This window comes from Tachysurus vachellii, chromosome 16 (assembly GCF_030014155.1).
Source record: "Tachysurus vachellii isolate PV-2020 chromosome 16, HZAU_Pvac_v1, whole genome shotgun sequence".
NCBI lineage: Eukaryota > Metazoa > Chordata > Actinopteri > Siluriformes > Bagridae > Tachysurus > Tachysurus vachellii.
In genome coordinates this window covers 3,022,218-3,038,457 of record NC_083475.1, presented here as the reverse complement: position 1 = coordinate 3,038,457, position 16,240 = coordinate 3,022,218, and the positions used below count along the sequence as shown (strand labels likewise).

At 42.4% G+C, this 16,240-nt stretch overlaps 2 protein-coding genes and 1 pseudogene across 5 annotated transcripts in view; 1 reads left to right on the top strand and 2 right to left on the bottom strand.

Annotated features, from left to right (window-relative positions):
• LOC132858879 (cytoplasmic dynein 2 heavy chain 1-like) overlaps positions 1 to 6,417 on the bottom strand; it is a 133,786-nt gene extending 127,369 nt beyond the window's left edge. The window contains exons 1-13 of one of the 4 annotated variants that reach the window (XR_009649655.1): positions 6,255 to 6,417; positions 5,411 to 5,569; positions 5,118 to 5,341; positions 4,886 to 5,018; positions 4,552 to 4,668; positions 4,228 to 4,330; positions 3,731 to 3,844; positions 3,451 to 3,592; positions 3,104 to 3,309; positions 2,785 to 2,967; positions 1,226 to 1,899; positions 741 to 1,081; positions 67 to 313 (exon numbers count right to left, since the gene is read on the bottom strand). Coding sequence is in view for 1 of the 4 variants with exons in the window: in XM_060889423.1 (XP_060745406.1) it covers positions 1,306 to 1,335; positions 1,753 to 1,899; positions 2,785 to 2,967; positions 3,104 to 3,309; positions 3,451 to 3,592; positions 3,731 to 3,844; positions 4,228 to 4,293 (888 nt within the window). In the remaining 3 variants the exon portion in view is untranslated. Of the gene's footprint in view, positions 1 to 66; positions 1,082 to 1,225; positions 1,900 to 2,784; positions 2,968 to 3,103; positions 3,310 to 3,450; positions 3,593 to 3,730; positions 3,845 to 4,227; positions 4,331 to 4,551; positions 4,669 to 4,885; positions 5,019 to 5,117; positions 5,342 to 5,410; positions 5,570 to 6,254 lie in introns of all 4 variants that reach the window. The other 3 variants (XR_009649656.1, XR_009649654.1, XM_060889423.1) reach the window with 3 other exon arrangements.
• Positions 1 to 16,240, bottom strand: part of LOC132858895 (uncharacterized) — a 338,173-nt gene that overhangs the window by 31,733 nt on the left and 290,200 nt on the right. The gene's annotated exons all lie outside the window — the stretch shown is intronic.
• LOC132858886 (ATP-binding cassette sub-family G member 4-like) overlaps positions 1 to 16,240 on the top strand; it is a 116,310-nt pseudogene that overhangs the window by 94,127 nt on the left and 5,943 nt on the right.

Genomic DNA, 16,240 nt, shown 5'->3' with positions numbered 1-16,240 from the left:
AGAGACATACGTGATTTTTCTCTCACTGTGTGGGTGTGTGTGAGAGAGTGTAAGTGAATTTAATACCTGTTGAAGGAAAGTGATCAGGTTGCTGGTTCCCCACTTGTCTGGTTTGGGGAGGTTGATGTCTTTGAGGTAGAGGACAAGCCGCTAGCAGTCACGTGGCCGGTACACTTGGTGTGTGTTGGAGCTGATGCACACGCATGTTTGAGTGAGTTTCTGCAGGACGTGTCGCGATGTTGTCTGAGCACTGCAGTGAATCACTGCCACCTGAGTGGATCTTAGCCTAGAAAACACATAACGCAACAACATTCTGTGCACACACACACAAAAACACAAACACACACACACAGACACACACACACGCACACACACAGCGAAACACGCACAGACAGACAAACAGACACAAAACAAACATACATGTTTCACTTGTTTTTGTACACTTTCAGTGTTTTTAATAAGTATAATAACACAAACATTATAAAGGTTACTGTATATGTTACTCAGATGTAAATATGACATAATTGCAAATAAACTCTCATGTGTATTATTGTGTGTGTGTTGTACCCCTTGCCACAGCCCTCTGGTATGTGTCTCGACAGCCAGTGTGTGAAGTTCTGTAGAGCCTGCTGTGTATGTGGAGTGTGTATGACGCGGAATGTGTGTGTATTGTTGAAATTGTTGAAATGTGTATTGTTGAATTAACAAAATGACAACCCAAATGCGCACGATGCTCTGACCTGCTTGGCAAACTCCTGTCGTGATTTTAGCTGCAGATTTCCTCTCCCCACTCACTCACACCCCTCAAATGGGACAAACCATTCAGCACCTACCAGACTAGTCTCTACCACACACTCCCCCTAGAGAGAGAGAGGGAGAGAAAGAGTGACAGAGACAGAGAAGCTGTGCTTCTTCATAAGCACCCAGTAGAGCAGCCTTCAGCTCTTCGTAGTGCACTTCGTCGAGTTCCACAGCAGGAAAGATGTCTCTGAGCAAGGCGTAGAAGCGAGTGCTGTCTGAGAATGTCAGCTTTGAGAGTGTGTTCAACCTGAGAGCCTGCACCACTAACACACTAACAACACTACACAGAAGTCAAGGTGAAGAGGGGAAAATAGTGGGTTAATGCACTGCTGCTGCTAAAGAATGAATAATAATATTATTATTATTATTATTATTATTATTATTATTATAATTATTATTATTAATATTAACGTTGTTATTATACCTTGTAAGTGCTGTTTCCTCTGTAGCTGTAATAAATTCCCACAGCCTTTCAGCACCGTCTTCAGCGCACGCAGCCCCCAGTCATAATGCTGCTGAGGGGTCAATAGCTCTCTACACACACATAAACAACAAAAATACCAACAACATCTGAAAACTGTAATCCCTAGTGATACTGGCACAAGAACCTCAAATGCACAAGATTGGCACAAGAACCTCAAATGCTGCTTATCCTCAGCTGGGATCTATTTTGGAACAATCTGACTGAAGCCACAAGAAATGTGTATTGGAATAATGTTTTTGTGTGTGTCTGTGTGTGTGTGCGTGCGTGTCTGTGTGTGTGTATGTGTGTCTGTATGTGTGTGTCTCTGTGTGTGTATGTGCGTCTGTATGTGTGTGCGTGTGTGTCTCTGTGTGTGTGTGTATGTCTGTGTGTGTGTGTGTTTGTGTGTGTGTGTGTGTGTTGAACACAGCCGTGAGTTTGCGTGCAAGCTCTTTCCCCTGTTTGAAGCCCTCAGAGTAAAGGATGACCTCAGCAATGAGCTCGTTATCAGGGGTTGTCATGGCAACCGGACGGAAAAGTTGCTTGAGATTGTCTGGAAGTTTCTGTCTCCCTCCATAGCCTTTGCTGGCAGGATTCAAAGTGATGAACACACCAGAGTTTGGGTCTAGCTCCACCTGGACACACACACACACAAGCACCAGTCACCTGCAAGTTCTACTAGAGTTCAGTTAGGTGTGTGTGGTGTGTATATAACTGTACATAGGAAAGTTTTATATTATACACAGTGCAATCAGTTTGGACGTAGCACAGTGCTTTGATTTTCTGCTTCTAGTCAGAACCCTGGCAGCAGCGTTCTCAATGAGCTGCAGCTGTCTAATGGTCTTCTTGGGAAAGCTGGTGAGGAGACCATTAGAACAGTCCACCCTGCTTGTGGTAAAGGCATGGACAAGTTTCTTCAAGTCTTGCCTGGAAACAAAACATCTAATTCTTGCAATGTTTTTGAGATGATAGCGAACAAGAGTGGAGCGAGAATTGAGCCTTGTGGGACTCCGCAAGACTGCTCTTTTTCAGAGGGGGCTTAGCAATTGCAGTTTTCAGGGAGTTTGGAAAAGTCCCAGAAAGAATTGAAGTGTTCACCACTTCTAAGAGATCTGCTTCTAAACAGTTGAACACACTTTTGACAAAAGATGTGGGAAGTGTGTCAAAATAGCAGGTTGAGGATTTGAGGTGCTGTACTCACTATTTCTTCTGAAGATTAGCAACCGATTGCTTCAAAAGCAGATTGCATCTGCAGTCTGCAGATATGCTTGGCATTGAAGATAAAGCCTTCATAAATAGCACACTAGCATTCTGGCTAATGCATCTCTTTCTGACAGAGACAGATCTAGATTCAGTAGTGATCAGAAGTGATCACATCCGATTAATAACAATGGATAAAATGAACACAATATCATAAAAACAAATACAATATCAGGGTATAAACAGTAACACGTTACCCTACTGAGTAGTTTTGTACATAAAGATAGATGGGATCTAATATTGTGTGTGTATGTGTGTACCTCATCACAGTTGAACACCAGCACCTGTCTGCCCAGCAGTCCTCCGAGTGCTTTAACAGACTCGGTTTTCCGGTTCCTGCTGGCCCGTATGGGTTTCCTCCTAAACCCACCCTCATAGCCTGAGTTAGCGTAAGGTAGCACTCCATCCATTAGAGGAGTGTGCACTAGCTTAGGGGCATTACCCTGAAGTATAAAGACCAAAAGAAAAAGGGTGTGAGATTATTCATTATCTTTACTGTGTTTTTGAATTAAATAAAAATGTAAAAGTGAACAGAGTTAAAAGTGTGATGGTTAGAGACTACACATGGTGTGTGTATACCTGGTATTCGTAGGTGTAGTTAAACACTGCATCCACCATGTGTCCAGTGCAGCACTGATCAGTGTTCAGGTAGAAACGCAGCTGTTTCTTCCACATGAAATCATCTGCACTGTGAACCTGAACCTCCAGCAGCTCCTGCACCACCGACAGGTTGTGGATCACATCCAGGATCAGAGCTTTCAGCTTCAACTGAAGCACACTGGACTCTGAAATTATACAAACAACACTTGGTGGCTGGTTAGGGTTTAGATCTGCATTAACTAGCATTGACTCTTTACCAGTCACTACGCTATGAAATGTATTTATTAAACACATTAATTTACACACTGGAACACACGCTTCCTCACCTGTAGACTCTATGCGGGCGTTTGTGTCGGTGTAGTGCTCTAGTTTAGCTGTGAGCTCCAGCTCCAGTTGGTGAAGGTTCTGCTCACGAATGGTGCTTTCTACGTCCTGTGTAAACTGTATCTGTTCAGCCAGGCATAGGATCTGCTCTCTCACACACACACACACACACACACAATCCACCATTTCATTCCTTTTAAATTTCATAATTAAGGGATCTGAGTTCGGTAATTAAGTGATTACATTTCACACATTATATAATTTCAGTCTAAACTGTGTTACCTGTGAGGGGAAGTGGTTGGGGTCAACGCCACCTCCCTTTACTGCCTTCACACACTCACACAACAGGAACTTCAACGTCTCCTTCATTTCTGAGGACAGTTCACCGAGCCACACCTAACACACCCACACACAGTGTCACATTGTAATTGTGGACTGTTTATAATCCAAGTAGGAGGATGTTTCCTAAATAAGCAGCACTTTTGTAAGCACTAAACTAAACTAAGCGTAGCAATCTAATGGAATTTCTATGGTACAGGACAAACAAAAAATTTGGGATGTGTTATTACTGGAAATTAATCAACTTCAAGTTGGTGACAGTAACTGAGCTTCATCACATCACACCATTTTTGATTATTTTCCTATAACAGCAAAAGTTTTTTGCTCTATTCTTTGGTTTGTGTGTCTATCTGTCTACCTGTTCCTGAGTTCACCAGCAGTATAAAGCCTCATTACATACCATGTGCGTGTGTGTGTGTGTGTGTGCGCGCATGTCAGACCTCTACATCATTAGAGATGGTGATTGTGTTCCTCAGAGGGACAGACTCTTCTTCTAGTGACTTCATGGCTGTGATTCTGCAGCAGCTTGAATCAAAGTCCACACTGTGGATTCCCACACACACACACACAGTCACACACAGACACACACAAACATTCCAGACAAAACATCAGCGCATAAGTGTGTGTTTGTCTGTGTGTCTGTCTGTGTGTGTTTGTGTCTGTCTGGGTGTTTGTGTGTGTGATTGTACGTATGTGTGCGCGCGCGCGCGCGTCTGTGTGCGTGTGTTCATGTGTGTGTGCGCGCGTGTGTGTGGGTGTGTTACCTGCAAACAGCTTCTTCAGATGTGTCTAGATAACAGTGGGATTTGTGGCTTGGCCCAGTATCTCCAGCAGGTCGTCATCGCCGATAAAATAGAAACGAGGAAAGCAGAATGTTTCTCCTGTGAAGGTCAGAGGTCACACAGTTCAGAGGTCACACAGATCAGAGCACACATGTGATATTTCTTTAGGTTTCTCAACATGTAAGAATAAAACCTCAGCATTGAGACATCAGCATCCTAACTATAGAAGGACAGGTCACCTAGATCTACAGGCTTATTAGACAAACCAACAACCTGAGACAAGTTCACTGATGTGCGTGTGTGTGTTATCCAGCACCTCAAGGAGATCATTGAGGGATTTCTGACAGCACTGTAGCTGATCCTGCAGTGTATTCAAAGCATTTCTCATTCCCGCTCGTGTGGTTAGAGACGTCACTCTGGTGTCTCTCTGCACATCCGACATGACGGCCCTAAACACACAAACACACACATACATCTCTATCTTGTCTTCTCCATACACAGTATGCATACTTCCCACACACACAGACACACAGTCACAGTTTCCTTACCTGAAGTCCTGGTCCACCCTGTGCAGGCGGGCCTGTTCTCACAGCAATGCACCACGCCCATATATGGGCTCAAGGTAGAACCACTTCCTCTGGATGCTGTTGAGGCTCTGCAGGAAGTCATCGAGATCAGTGAGACGAGTCTCCCACAATGACACCTTGTCCTGGAAGCGCTGATAATATGGTGAGTCCTTCAGAGACTGCAGCAGACACCGATTATCTCCAACCTCCACAAAGACACAAAGGGTTAAGCAATCAACACTTAACAGATCATCTCGCATGTCTCCATCTCTTACCTGATTCATGACGTCTCTCCACTCGCGAATGAGGCTGATGTGAGTGCCGGTGCTGTTGGTGTACTCAGTGAGAGAGAAACATGCTAAAGCAGCCCACAGCTCCACCTCACGCAGCACCTCACAGATACTAACCTCTGCATGAGCACGGCTTTTCAGGTCCTACAGAGAGACAGAGAGAGAGGGAGAGAGAGAGAGAGAGAGAGAGAGAGAGAGAGAGAGAGAGATTAACCTAACTTTCTTTACAGCAGCATCTCCACTGAGGTTCTGGTAACTTCTAAGCATTTGGCAAGAGCACATGATTTCTCTTTGTATTGTGTTGGGAAATCACATTCATCTCTCTCTTTCTCTCTCTCTCTCTCTCTCTCACACACACGCGCACAAACACACACGCACAAACACACACGCACAAGCACATGCACAAACACACTCGTGCACACACACAAACACACACAAACACACACACACACGCACACACAAAGACACACACAAAGACACATACGCACACAAACACACACACTCACTCAATCTCCCACACATGCATACACACAGACACACACGCACACAACACACACGCACATACTCACTCACCCCCCCCCCCCCCCACACACACACACACACACAGTACACAATTCAAAATCTTCATTCATGCAAATCAAGAGTGTCGTTGTTGCATAAGTATTTGTTCTTTAAGACCTATTATTTTAAGACACTTTATTTCTTAATAGTTCCTAATCCACAGTAAAATCCCCATTCTGGAGCAGAAATAAAATCAGCTCATTAAATCTGCTGAGGAACAAGTAAAGAAACCCACATGAGACATGTATGTGTGTGTGCTTGTGTGTACCTTTAGGTCCAAGGCTCGATCTATGATGGTGTGTGAGACGGTCAGCATCTTTGAACAAGAGTTTCTCCAGCGTGGTTCCTTTGGAGAGGTTGAGCAATCTGAACAGATCCAGCCAGTGATCTTGAGACAGGTGATCACCTCTCACATACTTCAGCACAGGAAGGAGAGCCTATGGGTTCACAAACACACACACACACACGTTGTTTGATCATGAGGAAGCTGCCAGATACAACTGGGCATTTTTTAAATCTCCTGAACAATCAGAGAAAAGAATGGAACTCGTACCTTGTACTTATCCACTTCTTTTTGCAGCATCACTGTCATGGTGTTGTGTTCCTCCTGCTTCCTCAGGCGATTGTGCCGCATGAACACAAACACCTCAAACTCGTGTGTCCTGCTCCTGCAGGGAAAACACACAGCAAACAATAAAATAGTGTTGCTATGTGAAGAACATGTAAGATGTTTTATCATATCATATTGTGTGTGTGAATGTGTGAATATACACACCTGAAGGTAAACCCTAAATAAAAAACATTTAGGTAAACCCTAAATAAATCTGAACTTACCTCGGGTTTCTGGGCCTGGAGTTGGCTGTGTTTGGAGTTGGTGTCTCCGATCTCCTCTATGCTCTCTGGTCGTGTAGATAACAACCATTCCACTGCTAACAAAGGAGTCTATGGCATGTATATGACCTGAAGAAACACACAAACACACAAGCACATCTGGAATGGAATTAAATATTAAACATTTAAATAATATTTAAATGTATGAGCTGACACGTAATCTTCTGTCTTCATCCACTAGGAGGAGGTGTTGTGCTGTGTATGTTTACATGATGTACTGTACAGCAATGACACAAAGCTCAAGAAAGGAAGCGATAAGACTCAATTAATCTGAGCACGTCACCCTGGATGGATCTCTTCAGAGCTGTCAGCATTCTGTCAAATAGTCTCTGGATCAAATCATCAACCGTGGCCTTCAGTGGCCTTCACAGTTCACCGTAAAGCAATCCACCTTCTGCATGCTACACACACACACATACAAACACACACATACACACACACAGACATATACATATACAGACACACAGACACACACACACACACACACAGACAGAGAGAGAGAGAACCTTCTATTTCCATTGACTTTATAAATTATATTTTTGATACAGATTAATCCCTAAGTAACACACTTTGCGTGTGTGTGTTTACCTGGGAAGACATTCAAAGTCTTTCCCCTTCACTTTAAGTGCTTTGAAGTTTCTTTCCCAGTCCTGTACCGTGAGGTGTTTCTCTACCAGAGCCTCCATATCCACCTGTCCCAACACCACCCACTCCTGTACACACACACTTATTTAATCATAGATTTATTAACATTCTTCTGCACTGGACATTCCCACCCTAGGGGTCATCACCCCATGTGGACTTGTCACTTGATCTACAATCGTTTCCTTTAAAATGTCTGATCAGAAAATGACACTTGCTGAATTTGGTGAACTAATATTTTGAAATGTTGTTGGGATTCACAACGAAATGGTACATTTGAAATATAAATGTTATACAGGTGAATTTTAGCCTTCAAACCTTCTGAAATAAAGTCTTCTGGGGTTTTTTAACCAGTCTCAGTTAATAAACGTAATTGTGAACATAGGTTCAGAGACTTGGACTTGAGACGCGGCTCGTGACAAAATCCTGATGACAGCTGACACTTTTTAAGAGACACGGATTAACTTCAGCATGCGGGACGATGGAAAGGGTTGACCGTTTTCACATGGATGAATTCTGCTTTATAATCTTTCACGAGTACGGAATGTTTGTTATGTTTGTTATCCCATGAGCCCTCTAACCGTGATGAAATGTGTGAAAGTGAGATGACATTTGAATGTTCAGTTCATTAGATCAAAGAGGGAAGTGGAAGTTTGCGTTTGTGTGAGAGAGATATTTACACACTCAACCATAAGACAGAAACCAAGAGTCAGCGTTTCTTTTGAAGACTGGAAAGAGGAAGTGAAACTAATAAAACACATTAACGCACAGTGGTGTGTACTGACACACAAGCGCATGGGACACACACAGCCATATGGGGACGCACCGGAAGAGGAGGAGGGAAAGACCCAGCACTCAACACACTCATATTAACACAACTCCCTGTGAGAAAAGGGCCAGAAGAAGGGGAAATAATTATTCTAATACTTAGCTGTGGCACAGTTGCGTTTTCCATCTCAGTCAGTCAGTCAGTGTGTGTGTCTGTCTGTCTGGATCTATCTATCTATCTACTGTTTTTTTCTTTCACCTTTAACTATATACGTAATTTAATAAATACAGGTACACCTGACTAGAGAAGTGTGTGTGTGTGGGTGTGTCCGCTCACCCTGAATGCAGTCTGCTGAACAGCTGCTCAGCATTGTTGTAGGTGGTGTTGAAAGCTCGGAAGTTGTTGTCAAGCATAGCGCTGAATATAGACTCCGCCCCTTATCGCTTTCATACACACCTCTGAATTGATTGGGGATGCTGATGAAGCACTTCAACTCTCTGTAGTACCTCATACGCAGCTCCTCACACGGGCCGGAACTGTGTGCGGCCCTGCCTGCACACACACACACACCTGTAACAAACCCTCATACAAAAGACACACTGCACCCAGTAATACACAGAATTTTCCAGAATAATCCAGTCCAACACACACACACACACAAAGATTCTCCCTTAAACACGAGGTCTATGTGTATTTCCAGAAGGTTCTTGTTGAGTGCCTCAAGTCCACACTGGTACTGAAACTCCAGGGCTTTATACAGTTGATGATTCCAGTGCTGTCTCCATGTATGCATATCGCTCACTTGCACACCCCGTAACACACACACGAACGATATCACTAGGTCTTGTAATTGCTGACACATAAAGTGGATTAATGATTATGGAGTGATTATTAATTATGATTTGAACAGGAGTGATTATTTAAGGGATTAATTAAAGGCAGGGGGTGATGAGTGATTAGCTCTGAGCTCCTGCAGTCCTTCCTTCCACCGCTGCTGCTGCCGCCGCCGTAGGAGATCTACACCCATCAACTGCACCACACACACACACACTAATTAGTCAGAACAAGCAATCTGTCATGCACGTGAAACAGGTTAGATCCAAATGCTGGTTTATTAGGCGATATCCAAAACAGGCAAGGGTCAAAACATCAGGCAAACAACATCATCAAAGGAAATCCAAAAACAGTAGTCAATAATCCAGGCATAGGTCAGGGCAGGTAGCAAACATTCATAAACACGAAAAACAGGCAGGGTCAAAACAAGGCAAAAGACAGAACTGAATATACACTCAGAATGCAGACAAGCTAACAATACTTCACGTCATCAGAGAGTTCTGAGTGAGCTTAAATAGACCAGATGATTACAAACAGGAAACAGGTGTGCTGAGCTGGAGGTGCAATGGATTGTGGGAAGTAGAGTCCTGATGAGGAAGTACGGCAAAGTCCTCTGCAGGCCAGCAGAGGGAGCCATCGTGGCCCTCATAACACAATCACTGGGTTCTTACCCTTAACTCAGTATGAAATTTAATTTTAATGTTACTAAGAAAAGGGAACAAATAAACTCCATTAAAGATGTCGTGTCGGTTCTGAGAACTAATGCTATATTAGATGAGACAAAATATTCCTTTATCTGAGTCAGATTGATCTTTTTGATACCTTGAAGGTCTATTTTTACCTTGTCGTTGAAATCCGTGTGCCACTTGCGTAGCTTCCTGTTGTGTGTGGAGAGCCTCTCTGCAGCATTCTGAAGCTTGATAATGTAAATCTCCAACTCCTTTGGACTGTCCCACGTTATCTGCAGTTTTCCTCCTCCATCCTGTGACTCTGCTTGAGGACTCTGCTACAAATTCACATATCAACATTAATAAGAATCTATTCGTTTATCTTTTTAGTTTATACTGCATTTAAATGTATTGTCTTGTGTGTGATGTGCAACAGCAGTAGGGTGTCACCTTAATAACCTTCTCAAAGGCTAGAGCATAATTCAGCATCATAGGTTTCTGTGATGGAATCATTTGTTGGTCTATGGTGTTGTAGAAATGAGCCACCTGTTACTCACACACACACACACACACACACACACACACACACACACACAGTGACCTGTGCTGATGTAATATAATCTTCCACCATGATGTGTTGTGGGTATTTATTACACACTACAGTGCGTGTGTGTGTGTGTGTGACTATGTGTGTGTGTGTGTGTGTGTGTGTGTGTGTGTGTGTGTGTGTGTGACTGTGTGTGTGTGTGTGTGTGTGTGATTGTGTTTGACTGTGTGTGTGACTGTGTGTGTGTGTGATTGTGTGTGTGTATGTGACTGTGTTTGTGTGTGACTGTGTGTGTGTTTGTGTGTGTGTGTGACGGTGTGTGTGTGTGTGTGACAGTGTGTGTGTGTGTGACTGTGTGTGTGTGTGTGTGACTGTGTGTGTGTGTGTGTGTGTGACTGTGTTTGTGTGTGTGTGTGTGTGTGTGTGCGTGTGACTGTGTGTGTGTGCGTGTGTGTGACTGTGTTTGTGTGTGACTGTGTGTGTGTGTATGTGTGTGTGTGTGTGTGTTCATACCTCTGCAGTAGTCGAGTTATCGTGTAAGCGGTGTCTCTATCTCTCTCTGGCTCTTTGCCTTATTGTTGGACGTTTGATGAGCTCTCTGTGCTTCTGAAACACCAGCAGCAACTGAAACACACAAACACACACACACACTTAATTTTACCACTGCAGGATATTTGAATTCACGTGTGTGTTACTGCAGGTTGAATCACTTGCATTGCCCTCCTACCTACAATGTATACAATACCATACCAATACCATAATGTGTGTGTGTGTGTGTGTGTGTGTCTACCTGCTGTGGACATTGCATACCTGTTGTGGACTGTTTTGCACATCTCTGATGAAAGTCTTCAGTCGTCCTGCTACTTCCTGTTCAGCTGGGGCAATCAGTCTTTCAAATGAGACATACAGTAGCAGCTCTCCATAAAGGCTAAATGTACACACACACACTCAGTCAGGACTGGCATACATTTTGTAGTCTTTGTGACTGTACACAGACATTTGTTCACATGAGAGAATGTGTGTGTGTGTGTGTGTGTACATGCCTCAGTGTAAGGGTTGTACAGTACAGGGTTGAGACCAGTAAAAGGCTTAAACACAATGGGGGCAGAAATCTGCTGCTGCTGTGTTCTAAATACCAAATGCTGAAGCTTCTCTTGTACCGTATGCACCTGCAGCACCTACAGACACACACATACACACACACATTACATTTTTTAATTAATTTATAAAAATGACAACTGCTAAGCACATGTACATTACTGTTACTATTGTAATATCAGTGGCATCATGGATGATCCGGTGTCTCACCTCCTGCACTCGGTGTGTGAGGTTGTTTAAACCAAGTGGGCTGTGTTTCTCTCCGCTCCATGGGTGGGGCGAGTAGCGTTTCCACACCTGGCTGCTAAGGTGTTCACATGCTGCTGTCCATTGCTCACACACAGCCACGCCCAATTTAAGGCTTTCTCTCACACTGGAGTATGGCTCCTCCCACAGATGCAGCACACACAGCTTCTTCTGGACAACCCGAGCCAGAGAGAAGCCTGCGCGCACACACACACACACACACACACACACACACACACACACACACACACATACACACACATACACACACACACACATACACACACACACACACATACACACACACACACACACACACATACACACACACAACATCTATATAGATACACACTCTAACACACCCATGGACCCAGATACACACACTTAGACCCAATCGTGTACAAATCCATGAGTCTGCGCATACGTGTTTCAGAGAAGGGTGTATGTTCATTCTGCTTCCATACATCATCCAGCACATCACGAGTGTGTTCTATTAGCTCCACTGCCTCGGTGAGATGTCCAGAGTACTGTAGTCCTGCTCACACACACACACACAGAAACAAACACACACATACACACACACATACAAACACACACCACACACACACACACAGAAACAAACACACACATACACACACAAACACACACCACACACACACAGAAACAAACACACACAAACACACACAAACACACACCACACACACAACAAGGGATTAGTTGAACAAGGGATTCAACAAGGGATTAGTTGAAGGTGTTCAAACACAAAAAACGCACGCACACACACACACCACACACACACAAAAACACACACAAACATAAAAAACGCACACACACACATACCACAAACACAGAAACAAACACACACACAAACAAACCCACACATACTCACAAACACAAACACCATACACACACACAGTCACACACACACACAAACACTACAAACACAGAAACAAACACACACACACACCACAAACACAAACACACACCACACACATACAAACTCACACACACAAACACGAAAAACGCACACACACACAAACACCACATACCAGAAACACAGAAACAAACACATACACACATACCCACACAAACAAACCCACACACACAAACGCAAAACACACACACACAAACCACAAACACCACACACACACAAACACCACAAACACCACACCACAAACACCACACACACATCATATGTGAAATTATTTGTGTAACACACTTAGTATAATCTATCTATCCATCCATCCATCCATCCATCCATCCATCTTTCTCAAACAGGTTTCAAACAGGTTTATACCAATGCACTTGTTTTAATATGTTGATGTTTATATAGTAACAGCTCACACACAGACTTGTAGACATGTGAACGCTCCACATTATTTAAAGCTAGAAATAAATAGACGTTTAAAATATATGTTGTTATTTAAAACATTTAAGTGATACATTTACATTTTCTGTTAGAAGACATTTACGTATTAACGAGTCTCCAGTATCAGTGCTACGCAATAGTAAGATTTTTGACTTAAAACTTCAGCTTTCTTGATAACATGACAAGCAAAGCGATCTGTAGAGGCTGTTGAGGGAGCGACTGTATGTAGCTGCCATTACGCAGGTCGACAACCAGTCAGCGTTCCTTGTGTTGAGGATCGACACACCACTGTGATGTGGATTACTTCCCAATTTCCACTGTGTGTTATTCATATAACAGCGAGAAGGAAAAGACTTGCTGCACAGAACTACTCACTACTATTGGAATCAATTGGTGGAAATGTAATATTAATTAAAAATAAAAAGCTTCCAAGTGTGTGTGCGTGTTGCGTGCGTGTTGTGTGTGTGTACCTTCTCTATGGGTTTAAACAGTTCAGAAAAGTGCTTGGCTCGCTCTCTTGCACTGCTTCTCTCTGCTGAAAGACTCACTTCAGCCCAGTACTGAAACTCATCACATGGAGTCAAAATCCCTACACACACACACACACACAGAATTCCCAGAATTCTCCCAGAATTCTTTGGATGTGTGTCGAAGCACGGAGCCCAAACCGGCCTCCAGTTCACTGAGCAAAGGAGGATCAAAGGTCTGGCTCCACTTTTCAGCCTGTGTGCATGAGCATGTGAACACACACACACACACACACACACACACACAAACAATGAAATGAGATATAAACTAATTTGTGTCTGATTCCTGAAAATATTATAGAACATCAAAACATCCAGTTGTTTAGTAAATCAGAAGTGTGGATGTAATAACTCACCCTTATTTGCATACTATTTGCATATTATATGCATATGACACAAATCAACTTACCTGAATCTATTTTACATGATACACAATTTCATGTGTTGTGACTAGAAAATTAAGACCTACAGTAGTAAACGATAAAGTGATGGGTTTTATGGAAATTTGCTGACTGGGTTGTTGTGTCCATATGTGTGTATCTGTGTGTACCTTGTGTAGTGCAGGATTAAACACTGTCCTAATGGACTGGTACAGGGTGCTGATGGGAGATTCCAACATGGAGGACACTAACACCATGCTGCTGATGTTCTCCTCCGTGATGACACATTGACGCAGCTTAAAGAACACCAGGACACGCTTCTCACACTGGCCATTGTCAATCTGTGTACAGATTTTATGATTCACAATTACACATTGGTAATAATAACAAAAACTTTGCTGTTTTACATTTTTATATTTACCTTTCCCTTTTACAGAAAAACCTTTCTATTTGGTGCCATGTCCTGAAAGATCTTAATAACCTCATCTTTTATGATTGAGATGTCTTTTTCAATGGCCAGAAGCAGAAGATTAGAGAGTCGTTATTGTCCACACGCATTACGAAGTTTAGTTTTCACCAGCTTCAACTTCGAGAACTCGTCGTGTTCAGTCCTAGTTTCAAGAGAGCGCCGGAGACACGTACGTAATGTAGATGTAGTTATAGATATAGAAAAAGTGGCAAAGAAATATTTTATATTTTGCAAGAAATTTTGCCAAGTTAAGACAGAGTGATCAAATCCTGTTTCAACAACGGATTAGTTGAAGGTGTTCAAACCTTTGCACCAGGATACTGTATTAACTTTTTATCTATCTATCTATCTATCTATCTATCTATCTATCTATCTATCTATCTATCTATCTATCTATCTATCTATCTATCTATCTATCTATCTATTCCACTGAAATGTTTCCACTTACTTTTTTATATGTTGTAATTTCATGTTTAGGATGGAAAAAATCTGACATGATTCATCTTGGTTTTATTTTCTTACATCACAAAAGCCTGACATTTTTTCAGGGGTGTGTAGACTTTTATATATATATATATATATATATATATATATATATATATATATATATATATATATATATATAGTTACTGTTATATAAATATAATTATATAAATAATTTTCTTAATGGTGCTAATACTTTAAATAGATACTGATATAAAGTTGTTAGATAAAATATCTGGTTACTGGACACACTGTATGTGTAAAAATCTGGAACAGGACTTCTGTGTATTTATAGTTGCATTCATCCTGACTTTAATCCTATCTCCTTGTTCCTCCCTTGTTCCCATTGCATGATGCTGCCACCACCATGCTTCACCGGTTCATGATCAGTTTCTCCAAATGTATCGCTTGAAGTTCAGCCTAGATGGACGTTGTTTGATGGTTGTTTCTCTGTCATCCCCTTTTCAGTTTTTCCCCATTTTCAGATGTCTGGAGTCCTTTCACACAAGTGCACTGCACTGTTCACTGTTCAACAAACTCAAATTCTTTTACTCAATGTCTTTAGTAAGAACCTGAAATCAGGACAGTGGAGATTTTTATTTCACTCTGGTGTTATTCTGAATTCCAGATTTTTAACCGCTGTGTGATTACTGCAGGCTGTTTATCTTATGGCACAACTTCAATTAGCAAGTCAGCTATTCATTAGAATGACCAATTTAATAGAGCAACAGCAAGTATGTGAAACAGCAGATGTAAAACAGAACACGATCACCCTCCCTCTTTCTGTCACACACACACACACACACACACACACACACACACACACACACACACACACACACACACACACACACTCACACACACACACACATTCCAGAGAGCTGAGAGTGCAGAGAGTCAGACAAAGTAACAGCAGCAGAATTTTTTTGAGTTTGAATAATAAACTGCTACAGTCTGGGTGAAGGGTCTGAAACACACACACACACACACACACACACAATTGCAGGTACAGTACTCTAAATGCAAATTACTACTTGCTGGCCACTTTATCAGGAATGTTTAATGTGTACATAGGCTCTTGACCTGTGTCTGCATGATTATATGAATCACACTGCCACGTGACAGGCTGACCGGATAACCGATTGGATGAATAGGCAGCAGTACAGGATTGTTCCTAATAAAGTGAGGGTAACTGAACATATACACATATAAGTAGTAAAGTAACTGGTTGGCTCATCAAAGAACATGACAGGGGGGTTGTTGACTAGCTCCAGTTTATTAGCCAATAGTTTACGTTGACCTCCGGACAGAGTGTGTGTACGAGTGTGTGC